This window comes from Citrus sinensis, chromosome 9, assembly GCF_022201045.2.
Source record: "Citrus sinensis cultivar Valencia sweet orange chromosome 9, DVS_A1.0, whole genome shotgun sequence".
In the NCBI taxonomy this organism is placed as follows: Eukaryota; Viridiplantae; Streptophyta; class Magnoliopsida; order Sapindales; family Rutaceae; genus Citrus; species Citrus sinensis.
In genome coordinates this window covers 6927027-6946193 of record NC_068564.1, presented here as the reverse complement: position 1 = coordinate 6946193, position 19167 = coordinate 6927027, and the positions used below count along the sequence as shown (strand labels likewise).

At 31.8% G+C, this 19167-nt stretch overlaps 1 protein-coding gene across 6 annotated transcripts in view; it reads left to right on the top strand.

Annotated features, from left to right (window-relative positions):
• Positions 1-7335: 7335 nt before the first annotated feature.
• Positions 7336-19167, top strand: part of LOC107175384 (probable LRR receptor-like serine/threonine-protein kinase At3g47570) — a 139635-nt gene continuing 127803 nt past the window's right edge. The window contains exons 1-2 of one of the 6 annotated variants that reach the window (XM_052433895.1): positions 7336-8200; positions 8334-9002. In XM_052433895.1, coding sequence (XP_052289855.1) covers positions 7489-8200; positions 8334-9002 — 1381 coding nt within the window. In that variant the 5' untranslated portion in view covers positions 7336-7488. The remainder of the gene's footprint in view (positions 8201-8333; positions 9003-19167) is intronic. The other 5 variants (XM_052433896.1, XM_052433893.1, XM_052433891.1 and 2 more) reach the window with 5 other exon arrangements.

The following is a 19167-nucleotide window of genomic DNA, read 5'->3' as shown; positions in this document are numbered from 1 at the left end:
TCATAATTCACAATTTTATTTAATATCTTCAAATTCGCAGTTTAAAATGCACAAATGTTTGTGTATACATAATTAGCAATTGATTCTCAAGCTTGGACATTTAAAAGCACTGCTAAAAGACAAAATTTTAATTCACTATTTTTTGTCTTTTAATTTTCTTTAAGTTTTAATGATTCCGCATTTTAAAATCCTGTGGAACGTGTATGTAAATTTCTTTTATCTTTTAGAGGAAAATGGGCAAGAGAAGAAGATTTGGCAAAGGAATTGCAACCGCATTTGGAGCTAGTTTTAATTTTGTCTTTTAATTCTTTTACACTTGGCTTTTGTTATTGATGTTAACTTCAATGTGTGTGCGTGTGCGACTGAATTCAACTTACATGCTATTGATGCAGCCACCAAAAAGGGGTGGTCCATCATCAATCAACAAGGTTTATTATTATTAATTTCCATATTGATCTTCTTAATTATAAATAATACTAATGTTATTTCATAGTTATAAATATATTAGAATTAATCGAAATCATTTTTTAGTGCGGCATGGCTAAAACTACCTTCTTCTTTTTTTTATAAGTAATTACTACTTTCACATTAAGAAAAATACTCCTATTTTTAAGGAAAAGTCAAGTATCTGTAGTTGTGAAGACTCGAGCTCACTCCCTTGTGATAAATCTTCATATTAATTACGTAAATATCCTCTAAAATTTTAAATTAGCTATTCAAAATTTGATGTTATACGGGTATTTCATTTATTTGAGTAGGGGTTAGGGGTCAATTGGATACAAATTCAAAATTATCCTTACTTGAGATGGTGATAAAAATTGGGGATTTAATTTGGATGTCATTAGCTACAAATATTAAACTCATACATTTAATTCAAAATTGGAGGGCTGATATATGTGCATCATCGTCCACGTTATAGTGACACTGCGTCACCATTCCACAACCTCTCCAATGAAAAATTGACATGCTTCTTGTGCGCATCTAATCAGAATCTTGAAAATTAATCACAAAATTGTACTTTTATTATAAAAAGAATAAAGAAACTCCAAGAAAAAAAAAAAGACTTACATAAATAGATTGAAAAATCTAGATTTCAAGTTGTCTATATTAGCTTGATATTTTTATTAATAGTCATCCACCCAAAAAAATTCCATCAAAATATATTTTAATTTTATGTTAATTCATAAACATGAAAAAATCATTTTAGAATTAATTAAAACATAATTTATTGCTGCTCAAAAAAGGTAGAACTTAGTGATCAGAAAAAAGTGTCTAAAATATATGTTAAAAAAAAATCATGGTTGGTTGGACTGATTGAATTTTTTTTTCTTTTTCTTTTTTAAGAATTAAGACAATTGGATGGATTGAGTAATAATAATACATATTTATTTGCCAAATGGCAGGGAGGCTTGCGTCTGATGCATATTGATTAGAGAGAAAATATAACAATTTTAAGCTCGTCAGATTCGAAGCTGCTTACTTGTCGTGTGGGGATCACTTCCGTGTCTTATTTTTCTAGAAAAATCTTGACCATTGGATTTACCATTAGTCAATTAAGAAATGTTGATCTTGATTCTTGATCAAGATCGAAGTTTGATTCTAACTAACACGATATCAGATTGCAAATCGTGTGTTTGCTCCATTACAGAGTTTCTTCAATCTGAAATAGAGAATCATTTGAGTTCTAGATTAATCGTGGGTCTATATCCAAATCTAAAAATTGACTAACTTAATTTCTATTAAATTCTTAATCCTAACAAGAAAAATTGAAGATTAAAAATTACTAATTTGGTACCATACCACTATTGTAACATAGGTAGATCCTCTATTAATTGGAGTAAAGATTGAATTATCTCATTTATTAAGGTTTATCAAAATCTTGTGTCAAAATCTATTAATGATATAGGTTCAAGGATGAAAGAGTCACTTCATTACTTTTGAGTTCCCAAATAGATGAATGGATGTTATTTTTAGATTCCGGAGAGTCGAAAATATTAGGATGGGTGCTAAATCGAATTAAGTTGTAGATAAGATAGAAATGGATTTGGAGAGATTGGAATCCTAGGTAATCCGGTGCACGTTGTCGTGTTAAATTCTCGTTGACTTCAGGTTGACTGACGCATTGTTGGAAGAAACAAGTTTATTGATGTGAGGCCTTTGAGATTGTAAGTGTTAAATCTGAGAAGAATACCCACACACCCATTATCCTATTACTCTTATATCACATGAAGAGAATTCAAAATTTGATTCACATGGAAAAAAATTGTGAGGATTGTGAGGGTTGATGGAATATAATTTAGATACAAAGTGTTTACCAGTGCGATGCTTCGCAAGTGTTCTTGAATCAATATAAACTCACGTTATTTTCGTAGTGATTGTTTCATCTGCACGTGGATATAATCACATGTCGAGATTTTTTTCCTTAAATTATGATCTTATTTATTATTGAGGTGTTATATCTTTTAAGGTACAATTATTGTTGGAAAAAAGTTGCAACTATCAAATAAAATTAATACTATGTGCTAAATATAATTGTTATATAATAATTTTGAGAAAATTAGTGAAGTTATATAGATTTTTTTTCATCATACAAGCATAAAATCAAATCAACTTAACTTCTAAGTTATATATCGGCTACTGTTTATCATATGTTTTAGTTTTGTAACTTTTAAGTTATAGTTACCCAACCTCAATTCTAAACCAGACCTATAAAGATCAAAGATTTCCTCATTAAATTATATGTCTTGTGATTGCTTATTTAATTTATATTTTTGTTATTTATCTTTATTAATTAAAATCATCTTTTTATAAATTAAAATTGAAGGAAGTTGATTGATGTTGTTGACACACACACGCACGCACACACTCACAAAGATATATTGGAAGTGCTTACGTCGACTCGAAGTTGTTGGGAATTAATGCATGTATTGATTTATTGGGAGTGTTTAAATGATTTTGTGATTTACTTGATTTATTGATTGAATATTGTTTGATTGCTTCATATCCATTCTAGAAAGTTTATTTCTTTGTGAAAGTTCAACGAAATATGTTTTTTTTTAAATAAGGGTGTTCTAAATAATTTTAAAAAATATATGCTTGTCTTCCCAAAATAGCCTTTGAATACACAAGTAAATGTCTAGCCTTTGGTGAGGATAGTTTGGTCATTGCATTTTACAAGTAAGATGAGTGGTGGAGAAAAATGAGGAGTGCACATAACTCTTCAGCAAATCCCACCAACAATTCCATTTTCTTAATTAATTAATCTCCTTTTTTATCCCCAAACAAATCCTAATGATACTAATATCAGGTTTAAAACAGTACATAAATAGTGAAAAGCTAATTGCTATCTCCTCTCTACGCGCTCTGAATAATTTGTTGCATGCAAACTTTTTATTTTATGCAAATCGTACGTACTGTAACATTGGAATTGATGTATAAGCAAAAATACAAGAATATTTATGTCAATACAAATAGTTTTTTTTCCCTTTTTAAATAAACACAACGCGATGTTGCTCTGCTCTACATTTTTGCTATCTCTTTATTATTATTATTTTTTTTTGGGCTTCTTAAAGCCTCAAACTTTGATAACCAAAACTTCATCGACCTATGAAAAAATCTGCAGATTAGTTTTTATTATCGGAATAATTGTTTGAGAATACTAAAACAAAATATAAAATAAGAAAATACGGGGTTAAATTTGGGGAAAACAAAAAGGCATGTTGGATAGATTACTATAGTTTAAGGGGAAAAAAAAATTCAATTGGAAATTTTTTCTTTAATTTTTGTTTTACTTGATTGAGATTTCTCCTTAGTCCTTACAGTTTTAAGTTTGGATGCCGTAGGGTTAGTAATTTAGTATTTCCCTTGCAAGCTGAGGTTAAGGATGAAATTTCTTTTAAGAAATTAAAAAAGATTAAAAAAAGCATACCAATAGGTAATTATAAATAACCATAAATAAACATAAACAAAATGTTTATGAAGTAAATTACACATGCACATATTATTTTTTTGTTATATTTCTTACTTGTCTATTTTATTTGCTGCTTGATAACCCGTAAATACTAATCTAGTACTGCTAATTTCAGACACAAAATGTTTAACTCTAGGCTGCAGTTTTACTCAAAATGATGACCACTGGCTTCGCACCATTTAACCGGCATACATTTCTACAAATAGAACAAGGCTATTGATTTTCATTATTATTTTTTATTTATTTATAAATTACTATTTTAATTTTCACTTTTTATCGGGTTGTTTAACGGATTAGTGAAGTTGGTGGTCGTGATGCACTCACAAGGTACAATTTTATTTTATAATTTCAAATTTGTATTTTAAAATGCAGGTACATTATGTATACATAATTATTGATTTTCATATGTGGGTGTTTTGAAATATTGCTAAAAGACCAAACTTTAATAAACTATTTTTTATCTTTTTTTTTCCTAAAGTTTGAGTGATATCCGCATTTTAAATTCATGTGGAACAAAAGCTAATGTATGCACAAAATTCTTTTATTTTTTCGGAGAAAAATGGGTAAGAGAAGAAGATTTTTCTCTTGAAAAAGAAAAACTAATACGATGCAAGCATAGGAAAGAGGTCAGTGTTTTGGATTAGAATTTAGTATTGAGCTGAATTTTATACTAAACTCTTTTATAGTACTGCGATTAATAAACTCATGATTTGCTTTTGCTTTTACTTCAAGTGAAAGAAAGAGGAAACCTTTTGATTTTTGTTTGATTCTTGACTATAGATGTTACCTATATAGAGAGTTGAGGTAGCTGCCTTAAGTGATGGTGATAAAAAGATTAACCAGCGCACACAATCTTACTGTCGTCCAGACCATCCAGCTATGATGACTCTAGTTTTTTGGTTACATTAACTTTAGTGGAAAGGAGGGCCAATTTAACAAAGACTAGATTTGGTGGCTTACTATAATGCTTATTCTCAGGGAATCTAATGTTATAAGATGATTTAATGATCTTCTATGATTGTGAGTAGTATAGTATAATTGAAAAGAGCTTGGGCTCCTATGATGAATATTTAATAGTAACACAGTACTGTGATTGAAAAAAAACATAGTTACAATAAACTCTTCATTTATTCATTGTGGAGATTGAATGGCAAATAGAGAATAAAATGAAGCAGAGGAATCTCATTGCCAGTAAAATTGACCCTCTTTAATGTTATATGGCACAGGTGTGTGTACAACAAGATCAAGTTACTTGCAGTTTTTATTGTAAAATATACAGGTTATGACCATGATCATTGTAGTTAGGTTTTGATGATTTTAGATGCTTTTTTTATTTTTTAAAATTGTGACACCTTTGATTTATGGTAGTTTTGCAGAAGAAAATAATATATATATAAATTAGGAGGGATGAGTTAACTAACGATTGCAATCATTACAGTAATGTTGATGAGTGATACATCATTTGAAATTTACTTGTCAGTTACTGAAATGATGAAAAAAAACAATAAACAATAGCAGTAATATTTTTATGGAAATTCTTGGTTTTTATGGAAATACTCTTGCTGAAATTCTAATTTTGACTTTCAACTCTTGGTTTTTATGGAAAGTAAAATGACTTGTTTGTTATATTCATACAACCCACTCTACATAATGATTTCATTTTAATAAATGGTTGATGATCTCCACAGAAAAACTACTTCAATTCTTTTTTTTTTATTTAACTTTTTGGTTGTTGAAAATAGCCTTAATTTTCAAATCATTGGAGAAAGAGTAAAGAACATTTAACAAATTTATGTGCCAAAAATAAAGGAGAAATTGAAGAGAAAGGGTGCTTGCAGAAGTGGGTGCAAAGATAAATCAGTCCATAAGAATTATTGTGGTTATTAAGTTTTTGGCAATATAAAAATTTTTCAGCAAATAAAAATTGATTTTTTCCGATTTACTAAAAAATTAATTAAAAACTTCGGTGATAGCATTTTTTATGGGTGCATGTACCCTCCCTTTAAAAAAAATATAATAATTAATACTTAATATAGTATTAAATACGAAAATATCAATATTTGACTACACAAATTTATATCATTAGGTCCTTAAAATTTAAAATTGAAGACACAAAATGAAATATATATAAATTTCATTCTCACAGGAAAGGATCCTCTTATAATCTTAAAATATTTGAGATTTGAAAGATTTTTTAAAACAAATGTACTTTTATTTTTGTACAATCAATATTTACTTATTTATTATATTTTTATTCATTAACTATCAATCATGTGAGTATATTTACTCAGAAATATCATATCAAGGAAGAATCGTGATCCCACGCACACACAAATATGTTAATTTCTATACGCTTCACTTACCTGTAGAATCAATTATCTAAAATGCAAGTTTGTGGCCACAAAAAAAGCCAAAGAAAGAAGATAATAACAATTGACTTGTATATTATACTCATACCATCCACTCGACATAATGATATCATTTTAATAAGGCAATGGCTGATGATCTCCATTGAAAAACTAATTCAATTTTTTTGCTTCATTTAACTTTTTGGTTGTTGAAAATAACCTTAATTATCAAATAATTGGAGAAAGAGTAAAGAACATTTAACAAATTTATGTGCAAAAAAAAAAAAAAAGGAGAAGTTGAAGAGAAAGGGTGCTTGCAGAAGTGGGTGTCAAAGAAAAATCTGTCCATAAGAATTATTGCGGTTATTTTTTGGCAATATAAAATTTTTATAGCAAGTAAAAATTAATTTTTTCCGATTTACTAAAAAATTAACTAAAAACTTCTGCGACAACATTTTTTATGGGTGCATATACCCGCCCTTTAAAAAAAATAATAATTAATGCTTAATATAGTATTAAATACGAAAATATCAATATTTGACTACTCAAATTTATATCATTAGGTCCTTAAAATTTAAAATTGAAGATACGAAAGGAAATATATATAAATTTCATTCTCATGGAAATGATTCTCTTATAATCTTATAATATTTGAGTTTTGAAAATTTTTAAACAAATGTAATTTTATTTGTGTACAATCAATATTTGCTTATTTATTATATTTTAATTTATTAACTATCAATCATGTAAGTATATTTAGTCAGAAAAATTATATCAAGAGAGAATCCTAATTTCACGCAAACACAAATACAAGACAAATATGTCAATTTCTATACTATTCACTTTCCTGTAGAATCAATTATCTAAAATGCAAGTTTGTGGCTATAGAAAACTCGCCAAAGAAAGAAGATAATAACAATTGAGCATTGATAGCAAAACTAATGCATCATTTTCTTCTTGACTTGATGAGATGGCGCCATTACAAAAAAATAAGTACCTTAATTGACGGGCACTGAGTGATGTGAATACTACCAGCCAGTTCATCTGTTCCAGTCTTGCTTAATCACAATCACAAACACCACGAGATTGACATTTGCATTATTATATATCTTCAGCAATCGAAACACCTTGCATTACCAAATTAACCGGTAACAAACAAAGCAACCTTTCATGGAGAGAAACTTTAGTCTCAGTATGATCACTGTGTCATTAACCCACTTCCTGCTTCTTTGCTTGGTTGTTGCAGCAGCAGCAGCAGCAAGCAACAATATTACCACAGACCAACAAGCTCTTCTTGCCCTGAAAGATCATATAACTTATGATCCAACCAACCTTTTTGCCCATAATTGGACCTCGAATACCTCTGTTTGCACCTGGATTGGCATCACTTGTGATGTCAATAGCCATAGAGTCACAGCCTTAGATATTTCTCAATTCAATATACAAGGCACCATCCCTCCTCAACTTGGAAACCTCTCTTCACTCACAACACTTAATCTTAGTCGTAATAAGCTTTCTGGAAGCATTCCCCCCTCCATCTACACCATGCATACGCTAAAATTTCTAGACTTCACTGATAACCTGCTCTCTGGTTCAGTGTCTTCCTCCGTCTTCAACATGTCTTCAATATTAGACATTCGTTTGACCAATAACAGACTTTCTGGTGAGCTTCCGAAAAATATTTGCAACTATCTTCCTTACTTGAAAGCCCTTTTTCTGGACAAAAACATGTTGCATGGCAAAATTCCTTCAGCTTTATCAAATTGCAAACAACTGCAACAATTGCATTTGCAGTTCAATAATTTATCCGGTGCAATACCGAAAGAAATCGACAACTTGACTATGCTCAAATGGATAGATCTCGGCTACAACAAACTCCACGGTATGTTTCATAATGCTATCTAAATATTTTAATTTATCACTTGTTTATTTTAATTTGTCACTTGTTATCTTTCTTGACTACTTTAGACAAGATCTTGAAAGTGAGATTTTTTGCATCTATGTTAATTTACCAGGTGAGATACCCCACGAAATCGCTAATCTTCGAAATCTAGAGGCTTTGGTGCTTGGAATGAACAACCTAGTTGGTGTGTTACCAGCTACAATCTTCAACATGTCAACACTGAAGGTAGTTATCCTCATTAATAACTCTCTCTTCGGAAGTCTCCCATCAAGAATAGACCTTTCACTTCCAACTATTGAGCACCTTAACTTGGCACTTAATAGATTTTCTGGAAGCATTCCTAGTTCCATCACCAATGCTTCTAAGCTCATCGCTCTAGAGTTGGGAGGAAACACATTTTCGGGCTTTATTCGGAACACAATTGGTAATTTAAAAAACCTTGAGTGGCTCAGCTTGGGTAATAACTACTTGACATCTTCAACCTCAAAATTGAGCTTTCTTTCCTCTTTGGCAAATTGCAAGAAATTAAGAGACATAGGCTTAACAGGCAATCCACTCGACGGTATCCTTCCAAGTTCAATAGGTAATCTTTCTAAGTCTTTGGAAACACTTCTCATCGCCAATTGCAGTATTAGTGGCAACATTCCTCCATCAATTAGCAATTTAAGCAACTTGTTGGCCTTAGTATTAGAAGGCAATAAATTGACCGGACCAATCCCAACTACATTCGGCCAACTGCAGAAACTCCAAGGCTTATTTCTTACATTCAATAAGTTGGTAGGTTCATTCCCAGATGAGCTTTGCCATCTAGCTAGGCTGGATAAATTGGTATTATTGGGAAATAAGCTTTCAGGATCTATGCCTTCATGCTTAAGTAACCTCACTTCTCTGAGATCTCTCTACTTAGGGTCCAATAGGTTTACTTCTGTTATTCCCTCAACTTTCTGGAGCCTAAAAGACATCTTGTTCTTTGACTTTTCATCAAATTTCTTGGTTGGTACTCTTTCTTTCGACATAGGTAATTTGAAGGTGCTTCTAGGAATAAGTTTATCAGAAAATAACTTATCGGGTGATATGCCAGCCACAATTGGAGGACTAAAAAACCTTCAAATTATGGACCTAGCATATAATAGATTGGAAGGGCAAATTCCTGAATCATTTGGTGACTTGACAAGTTTGGAGGTTTTGAACTTGTCAAATAATAAAATCTCTAGGTCTATTCCAAAATCCATGGAGAAACTCTTTTACCTCCGAGTTAAATCTCTCTTTCAATGAACTAGAAGGTGAGATTCCTAGTGGAGGAATTTTTGCCAACTTCACAGCTGAGGACAGAACATAAATCAAGGAAAAAGATACTTCTCATTGTGATTGTTTTGCCATTGAGTATTGCTCTAACAATAGCAATCACTCTACCTCTCAAATCTAAGCTGATCGAATGTGGAAAAAGAAGCACAGTGTTGTCAAATGATAGTGTCTTGTCATCACAAGCAACACTAAGAAGATTTTCATACTTAGAACTTTTACAAGCAACAGATAATTTTGCTGAAAACAACATAATTGGCATAGGAGGTTTTGGTTCTGTTTATAGAGCAAGACTTGAAGATGGGATGAAGATTGCAATAAAAGTGTTTCACCAGCAATGTGCAAGCGCATTGAAGAGTTTTGAGGCTGAATGTGAAGTGTTAAAAAATATTCGCCATCGAAATCTTATCAAAGTTATCAGCAGTTATTCAAACAATGACTTCAAAGCATTAGTCCTAGAATACATGTCCAACGGGAGCTTGAGGGATTGGCTGCATTCTAGCAATTATATGCTGAATATATTTCAAAGGTTGAACATAATGATTGACGTTGCATCAGCCTTAGAATATCTCCACTTCGATCATTCAACTCCTATCATTCATTGTGACTTAAAGCCTAGTAATGTATTGTTGGACGAAAATATGGTTGCTCATTTGAGTGATTTTGGCATAGCAAAGCTTTTAAGTGGAGAGGATGAGTATGTGATGCGAACAAAAACCCTTGCCACTATAGGTTATATGGCACCAGGTTTGCTTCAAACAATTTTTTTTTTTAAGTTCATTTTAAATTTTCCAAATCATTGATTTTTACGATGGTCACATCAAAATTTTATTGATTATTTATCTAATTGTGAAATTAATTTGATTCATAGAGTACGGCATAGAAGGAGAAGTATCTACAAAAAGTGATGTTTACAGCTATGGGATTATGTTGATGGAAACCTTTACCAAGAAAAAACCCACAGATGAAATTTTTGTTGCAGAATTGAGCTTAAAGCATTGGGTTAATGACTTGCTTCCTACTTCGTTAGTGGAAGTTGTGGACAAAACTCTGCTAAGTGAAGAGGAAAAACATTCTGCAGCAAAGGAGCAATGTCTGTTGTCTATCTTTAGTTTGGCTCTGGAGTGTACAATGGAATCACCGGAAAAGAGGATTAATGCAAAAGATATTGTTACCAGATTACTCAAGATAAGAGACACATTGAGTAAAAGGATAGGAAATTTAAGTTAATTTCGTTTGCTTTCATTGATAGTTAATTCGAATTCATGTAATAAGTGTAAGAATCTTATATCTTTTCCTTTGACATTTTTTTTTTCTTGAGAAAACTGTTGTAGTTTCTTGTTTCCATGGGTAGAGTTGATTTAGTTCTTCCAAAAAATGCTACTGATGACCTTTGTTTTATACTTTCTCTTTTTTTGCATGTGTTTAGGTAGAACAGTGGTTTGGCTTCAGGCTTTGGACACCTACTGGTAGGTTTGTACGTGTCCTCAACTTTTTTTTGGAGCACAAAATTCGAGTCCCATGGAGACTCAAACATTCCTTTCCCACATCCCGAGCACGCTAAATTTATCAGACTGAAAACCGGGACATATACAAGAGTGAAATGTTTAGAGCACGCTAAGTTCGAGTGAAAGAGATTAATTTACGGAAACTAAAGCCAAGAGAATAAAGGACAACACTTATGTGAAGCGACATAATTGTATTGATAGCACAATGTCAAATTCATACAGAGATCTAGTATACTATTTACAGCCGGTAAGGGCCAAGAATTGATGTAGCTAGAATACAAAGACGATAAGGTATGTTGTGCACTATTGTTTTATTCTACGATCAATCTTGACCCTTGATGCTTGGCTCTCAATCTTGTCCATTGATCTTCTTTGATTTTGGACACTTCAAGACCTTTCAGTATCATGCCTTGTTATTGGTGTCTTCCGTGCTGTAGAATTCATATACAAGCCTTCCCGCCGACTTGCCAAGTATCATACCTTGTTATAGGTAGGCTTGGTAGGATTATGGGTCGGTCGGTAGATGAACATGTATATATATATATATATATATTAGTAGTTTTTTTGTCCGGAATTTTAAAGTGTGGGAAAGTATGAAAAAGCTTTAAAACCGCACGGTGTTAAAGGCTTACAGTTTTAAGCCTTTTAAACCATGCGGTTTTAACGTTTTACCGGATTTTCCCGCACTTTAAAATTCCAGACTGAAACATTTTTGTATATATATACATATAAATATATAAATTAAGAGGGATGAGTTAACTGAAGATTATAATCATTACAACAATGCTGATGAGTGATAAATCACTTGAAATTTACTTGTCAGTTGCTGAAATGATGAAAAAAAAAACAATAAACAATAACAGTGATAATGTTCTCTTGTTGAAATGACTTTGTATATTATACAATCCACTCTACTTAATGATATCGTTTTAATAAATGTTTGATGATCTCCATTTAAAAACTACTTCAATTTTTTTCTTCATTTAACTTTTTGGTTGTTGAAAATAACCTTTATTATCAAATAATTGGAGAAAGAGTAAAGAACATTTAACAAATTTATGTGCAAAAAAAAAAAAGGAGAAGTTGAAGAGAAAGGGTGCTTGCTGAAGTAGGTGTCAAAGATAAATCGGTCCATAGGAATTATTTTGGTTATTTTTTAGCAATATAAAAATTTTTTAGCAAGTAAAAATTAATTTTTTTCCGATTTACCAAAAAATTAACTAAAAACTTATGTGATAGCATTTTTTATGGGTGCATATACCTCCCTTTAAAAAAAATATAATAATTAATGCTTAATATAGTATTAAATACGAAAATATCAATATTTGACTACTCAAATTTATATCATTAGGTCCATAAAATTTAAAATTGAAGATACAAAAGGAAGTATATATAAATTTCATTCTCATGGGAAAGGATCATCTTATAATCTTATAATATTTGAACTTTGAAAGATTTTTTGAAACAAATGTACTTTTATTTGTGTACAATCAATATGTACTTATTTATTATATTTTTATTTATTAACTATCAATCATGTGAGTATATTTAGTCAGAAAAATTATATCAAGAGAGAACCCTAATTTCACGTAAAGACAAATACAAGACAAATATGGCAATTTCTATACTATTCACTTTCCTGTAGAATCAATTATCTAAAATGCAAGTTTGTGGCTTCAAAAAACTTGCCAAAGAAAGAAGATAATAACAATTGTGCATTGATAGCAAATCTAATGCATCCAATTCTTCTTAACTTGATGAGTGACGTGAATACTACCAGTCTGTAACACCCAAATTTTTATTATTTTATTTATTTTTTTAATGGAATTTATAAATGACGTTTTTGCCCTTATAAAAAGGGTTATTCATGGGATAATTTTTAGGAAAGGGTTATTTTTCCAAATTCAATAGGGTTTCTTAAGACTCCCTATAAATTCATATTTTTCTCCTTCCATAACCCTAAAAGCACGGCGTTTCTTCTTCTTCTATGCTGCTCATTACACTCTTACCCAAACCCTAGGATTCATGTTAGCCTAAAGGGTTACACATATTGTAATTTTGATGATAACAAACATATGTATTAAGTGATTTAATAAATATTGTATTTCACATTTTCACTAGTTTTTAAAGGGTAATATTTATGCAAGTGAATCAAGTGAAATCAAGGTCAAGACACTCAACGGAGAACGACGAAATCAAGAATAAAGTTTAGAGCTCAACGGACAAATTAGTGCGATAAATTCTTGTAAAGCCGGTATGATTTAATTGATTCATGATTTAGCATTTGAGAAGCTCAAGAGATTAATTTAATTAAATACTTTTCATAAACTAAAAGGTTTTATTTTTATAAAGTAAAGTATTTTGTGGATTTGAGTAATTTGGACTTAAATACTAAGTTTTGAAATCTTTGATTTTAATAAGTATTATTATTAAATTTCGGAGTTGGACGTTTTTACAAATATTTGAAATGTTTTGGGCCATACTATAATTTATGAATATTTTGGACTAAAGTGAAAGATTTTGAGAACTTTAAAAAATATGGGTATTATGTTGAAAATGACCTTTTTACGAAATAATAATATCTTTGGGGCCATATCATAATTTTAGAAAGTTTTGGAAAGTCAACTATTTTTAGGAAATTCTGAAATTGGACTTATTTGTAAAGTTTTATGACGTTTTGGGGCATAGCATAATTATAGAAAGTTTTGGGCCAAAGTGTAATTTTAGCGAACAGTGTTACTGTATCAAATTCAAAAATAACGGTAATATCACTGTTCCTGAGCGGCTAGCCGGATAATCAAGCGGCTAACCGCTTGGGCACGGGAATTTGCCTATAACGGCTAGTTTTCGGGTTTTAACTATAAAAACTCAACTCAAACTTCATTCTAAGAATCAATACAAGGAAAAACAAGATCATATAACATATATTGAGATTCCATTTCGCAAATCATCATTTATTGAATCATCATTGAGCTATAATTTGTTATCTACTCTTAAAGAGAGTTTCATTATTGTGATTTTCATTTTTCATCAAATTGTGAGTGTACAAGTGTGAGAAATACTTGTGGTGAAGAGATTGGGGAGATAATCTCTTGTTGTAAAGGTCCATTGACACCTTGGAAGTCAATTGTAAACATTTGAAGCCTTGGGAGGCTTGGATAATGAAAATCCTCAAGCCGGGTGAGCTTGGAGGTGTGGACGTAGGCGGAGATAGCCGAACCACGTAAAAATCCTTGTGTTTGTTTTCTCTTCCCTTACTCTTTTAAATATTGTGCTTAATTGAATTTATTATTTTTGATTTGATTAAGGCAATAGATTAAATTGTTGTACGAATTGTATTGCATAAATTTTAAAAACCCAATTCACCCCCCCTCTTGGGTTGCATAACTTGCATTTCAATTCAAACATTTAGTTAAGAGAGAATCAAAGCGATTGGTAAGTTTATTCCCCTTATTCTCCACAAGATTCCCAATCACTCTATCTAGGGTTTATATTGGCACGATTTATGTTTTAATTAAAAGAAGGCTTGCAATATATTTATGAAATTTATGGATTATGATATATGTTTTAATTAAAAGAAGGCTTGCAATATTTTTGGTATCGATAAGCCTAGTGTGTTAGGAATAATTTTACTAACCGAGTTGACGGCTCACCCCTCGTCATTACTTTTTGCATATTAAGTTTCTTTTGAGAGGTGCACTTAGCTTTGGAGTTAGTAATTTTCTGTTTCCGTTTGCCATTTGAATAAGAGGAGGAATAGACTCATGTTTCTATTTAGGTTATTTTTGTTATGAATGTGTAATTTGGAGTTTGAGACTTTTGTTATTTTTTTTATGTCCTCGGGAGAGATTATTTAGTATTAGACGTTTGAATTTGTGGATTTATTTGAATAAGAATTTGAGGTATTTCAGTTTGAAACTTATGAGTAAAGATTATGATTTGTAAGTAACCTCTTTCTTCACGTGCTCCACACGTGTTAGATTTGGGGTGTTACAATTGTGGTATCAGAGCATTAGGTTTGGGATTCTGTAGACTTTATTTGAGGCTAGATTTCTTAAGCACAATCAATTAGTTCAATGGTATTGCTTGCCATGAGGTTATCGGAAAGAGTAGATCTTTAAGGCGAGGAGTAATTTTGGTCTTTTTGATTTTCTAGTTGCTTGTGACTTTGTAATAACTCCTTGATATAGGATTTTGGTATTAACGTAGAATGAAATATTTGTTTGCTCTTGTTGTCAATCACTAACTTTTCTCAGTTATACTACTTACTCAGTTCTTTGCGCACTAGCAAGGCCTTTAACTATGAATTATTTACCGTTTTATTTATTTATTTATTTATATTCTTCGTGTTATAGTCAAAAGATGTCGCGTAGGGGAGGTGCTAGGCATGCCTCTAGCTTGAGAGATGTTTTAGGTATCGCTGATGACGCTGACCTAACCTTACGCGAGATGGCTAACGAAGGGAATCCTATGATGCGCGCAATTGTTAGATTGATGGAACAACAAAGTAAGTTGATTCAAGATATGGCTAGAGGTAAAGTTGGGGCACAAGAGAATGTGCCAGTTGAAAGACAATGTGGTGGAAGAGATCGGGGAGGTATGATGAGCTTAGAGCGGTTTAGGAAATTGAGACCACCTACCTTTCAGGGGACTGCCAATCCTATGGTTGCTGAGGCATGGCTAAAATAGATGGAGAAGATATTTATGGCTATGGGTTGTAATGATGATCAGAGGGTGATATTGGCCTCATTTGTCCTTCAGGGCGAGGCAGACCACTGGTGGGATGCCAAATCTCGTCTTTTGAGGGCCGGGTTGCAAGATGCACCTATTACTTAGGAGTTATTTCTGGAGGCTTTTCATGAAAAATATTTTCCTGAACGAGTTCGACATCAGATGGAGGTTGACTTCCTAAAATTGACTCAAGGAACAAAGTCTGTTGCGGAGTATGAGGAGCAATTTATTGCTCTATCTCGTTTTTCTCCTACCTTAGTTGCTAATAAGGGTAGAAAGTGTAGGAAATTCTTGGAAGGGTTACATCCAAACATCAAAAGACGGTTGACCATCCTTAAGCTTAATAATTATGCCGATTTGGTGGATCGTGCGATTATTGCAGAGAAGGATATAATTCAATCTCAAGTTGCACAATCTAATAGACACAATAACCAGCCAATAAAACATGATAGTAATGGTAGCGAAGGTGAACATAAGGACTCTAATGGTAGGTCTATTCAAGAGAACAAACCATTCTATAATCGTTGTGACAAGTACCATAATGGCACGTGCTATTTAAAGATAGGAGCTTGTTTTGGCTGTGGACAGATTGGGCATAAGGTTATATATTGCCCAAAAAAGCGCAGTGGTAACATAGATTATGCCGAGAACCAAAGGAAAAAGCCACGTGTCTTCGCCATGGTAGAGCAAGATATTAAAAAACCGAATAACGAAGCCTCAAGTGCATTACCTATTTTCCATAGAAAGCCTTCAATTTTTGAGTAATTGGTATTGTGCTTTTCCTCCATCCTTTCTGATTGGATGCATCGTAGCTAGAGATTTTAGCCTAATAATTTCTTTTTTCATCCATTGAATTTCTATGGTACATTAGTAGGATATGAGGTGTGATTTTATAAGGCCATTAGGATTAACTTATGGGTGGATGGAGTAGGGACTAATATGATATTTAGTAGGATATGGGATGAAGATTGCAATAAAAGTGTTTCACCAGCAATGTGCGAGCACATTGAAGAGTTTTGAAGTTGAATGTGAAGTGATAAAAATATTCGCCATCGAAACCTTATCAATGTTATTAGCAGTTGTTCGAACGATGACTTCAAAGCATTAGTCATAGAATACATATCCAACGGGAGCTTGGAGGATTGGCTGCATTCTAGCAATTATGTGCTTAATATTTTTCGCAGGTTGAACATAATGATTGACGTTGCATCAGCTTTAAAATATCTCCACTTCGATCATTCAACTCGTATCATTCATTGTGACTTAAAGCCTAATAATGTGTTGTTGGATGAAAATATGGTTGCTCATTTGAGTGATTTTGGCATAGCAAAGCTTTTAAGTGGAAGATGAGTCTACGATACGAACAAAAACCCTTGCCACTATAGGTTATACGGCACCAGGTTTGCTTGAAACAACTTTTTTTTTAGTTTATTTTAAAATTTCCAAATTATTGATTTTTACGATCCTCATATCAAAATGTTATTGATTATTTATCTAATTATGAAATAATTTGATTCATAGAGTGTGGCATAGAAGGAGAAATATCTACCAAAAGTGATGTTTACAGCTATGGGATTATGTTGATGGAAACGTTTACCAAGAAAAAACCCACATATGAGATTTTTGTTGGAGAATTGAGCTTAAAGCGTTGGGTTAATGATTTGCTTCCTAATTCATTAGTGGAAGTTGTGGACAAAATTTTGCTAATTGGAGAGGAAAAACATTTTGCCGCAAAGGAGCAATGTCTGTTCTCTATCTTTATTTTGGCTCTGGAGTGTACAATGGAATCACCGGAAAAGAGGATCAATACAAAAGATATTGTTACTAGATTACTCAAGATAAGAGACACATTGAGTAAAAGGATAGGAAATTTAAGTTAATTTTGTTTGCTTTCATTGATAGTTACTTTGAATTCATGTAATAAGTGTAAGAATCGTTTATCTTTTCTTTTGATATTTTTTTCTTGAGAAAACTGTTGCAGTCATCTTTTTTTAATGGGCAGAGTTTATTTAGTTCTTCCAAGAAATGCAATTTTTGATCTTTGTTATATACTTTTGTCTTTTTTTGCATGCATTTAGGTAGAATAGTGGTCTAGCTGCAGGCTAACAAGTCAAGCTACGCTAAAAGCGTATGATTTAATTTATTAAACCCAACTTCAAGTTCAAGAATTGTATCTCATTGCCACCAATGCTTTAGACACCTATTGGTAGGTTTGTGTCCTCAACTTTGGGAATTTTTTTTTCTTTAATTTTTGTTGTACTTGATTGAGATTTCTCCTTATTCCTTACAGTTTTAAGTTTGGATACCGTAGGATTAGTAATTTCGTACTTCCTTTGCAAGCTGAGTATAAGGAAGAAATTCTTTTAAGAAATTAAAAAAGATAAAAAAGGCATACCAGTAGGCAATTATAAAGTAACCACAAATAAATATAAACAAAATGTTTATGAAGTAAATTAAACATGCACATATTATTTTCTTTTATTTTCTGCTTGGAAACCCATAAATACACTAATCCAGTACTACTAATTTCAGACAGAAAAATTTGAACTCTAGGCTGCAGTTTGACTCAAAATGATGATCACTGGCTTCGCACCATTTAACCGGTATACATTTCTACAAACTGAACAAGGCTATTGATTATTATTATTATTTTAATTTGTTTATAAATTACTATTTTAATTTTCACTTTTTATTGGGTTGTTTAACGGATTAGTGAAGCTGGTGGTCGTTGATGCACTCACCCACAAGGTACAATTTTATTTTATAAGTTCAAATTCGTATTTTAAAATGCAGGTACATTATGTATGCATAATTATTGATTTTCGTATGAGGGTGTTTTGAAATATTGCCAAAAGACCAAACTTTAATAAACTATTTTTGATCTTTTTTTTTTTTCCTAAAGTTTGGGTGATATGCGCATTTTAAATTCATGTGGAACAAAAGTTAATGTATGTATAAAAATTCTTTTATTGTTCTGAGCAAAATAGGCAAGCGAAAAAGTTTTGGCAAATGAGTTGCAACTGAATTCAAAACCAATACAATGCAAGCATAGGAAAGAGGTCAGTGTTTAGGATTTGAATTTAGTATTAAGCTGAATTTTATGGTAAGCTCTTTTATAGTACTGTAATTAATAAGCTCAGCCCCGGATTTGCTTTTGCTTTTGCTTTTACTTCAAGTGAAAGAAAGAGGAAACCTTTTTGTTTTTTCTTTGGTTTTCAACTATGTTACCTATACAGAGAGTCAAGATACCTGCCATAAGTGATGGTGTTAAAAAGATTAAGCAGCGCACACAATCTTACTGTCGTCTAGACCATCTAGTGATGACTCTAGTCTTTTGGTTACGTTAGCTTTAGTTGAAAGAAGGGCCAATTTAACAAAGACTAGATTTGATGGCTTACTATGTTT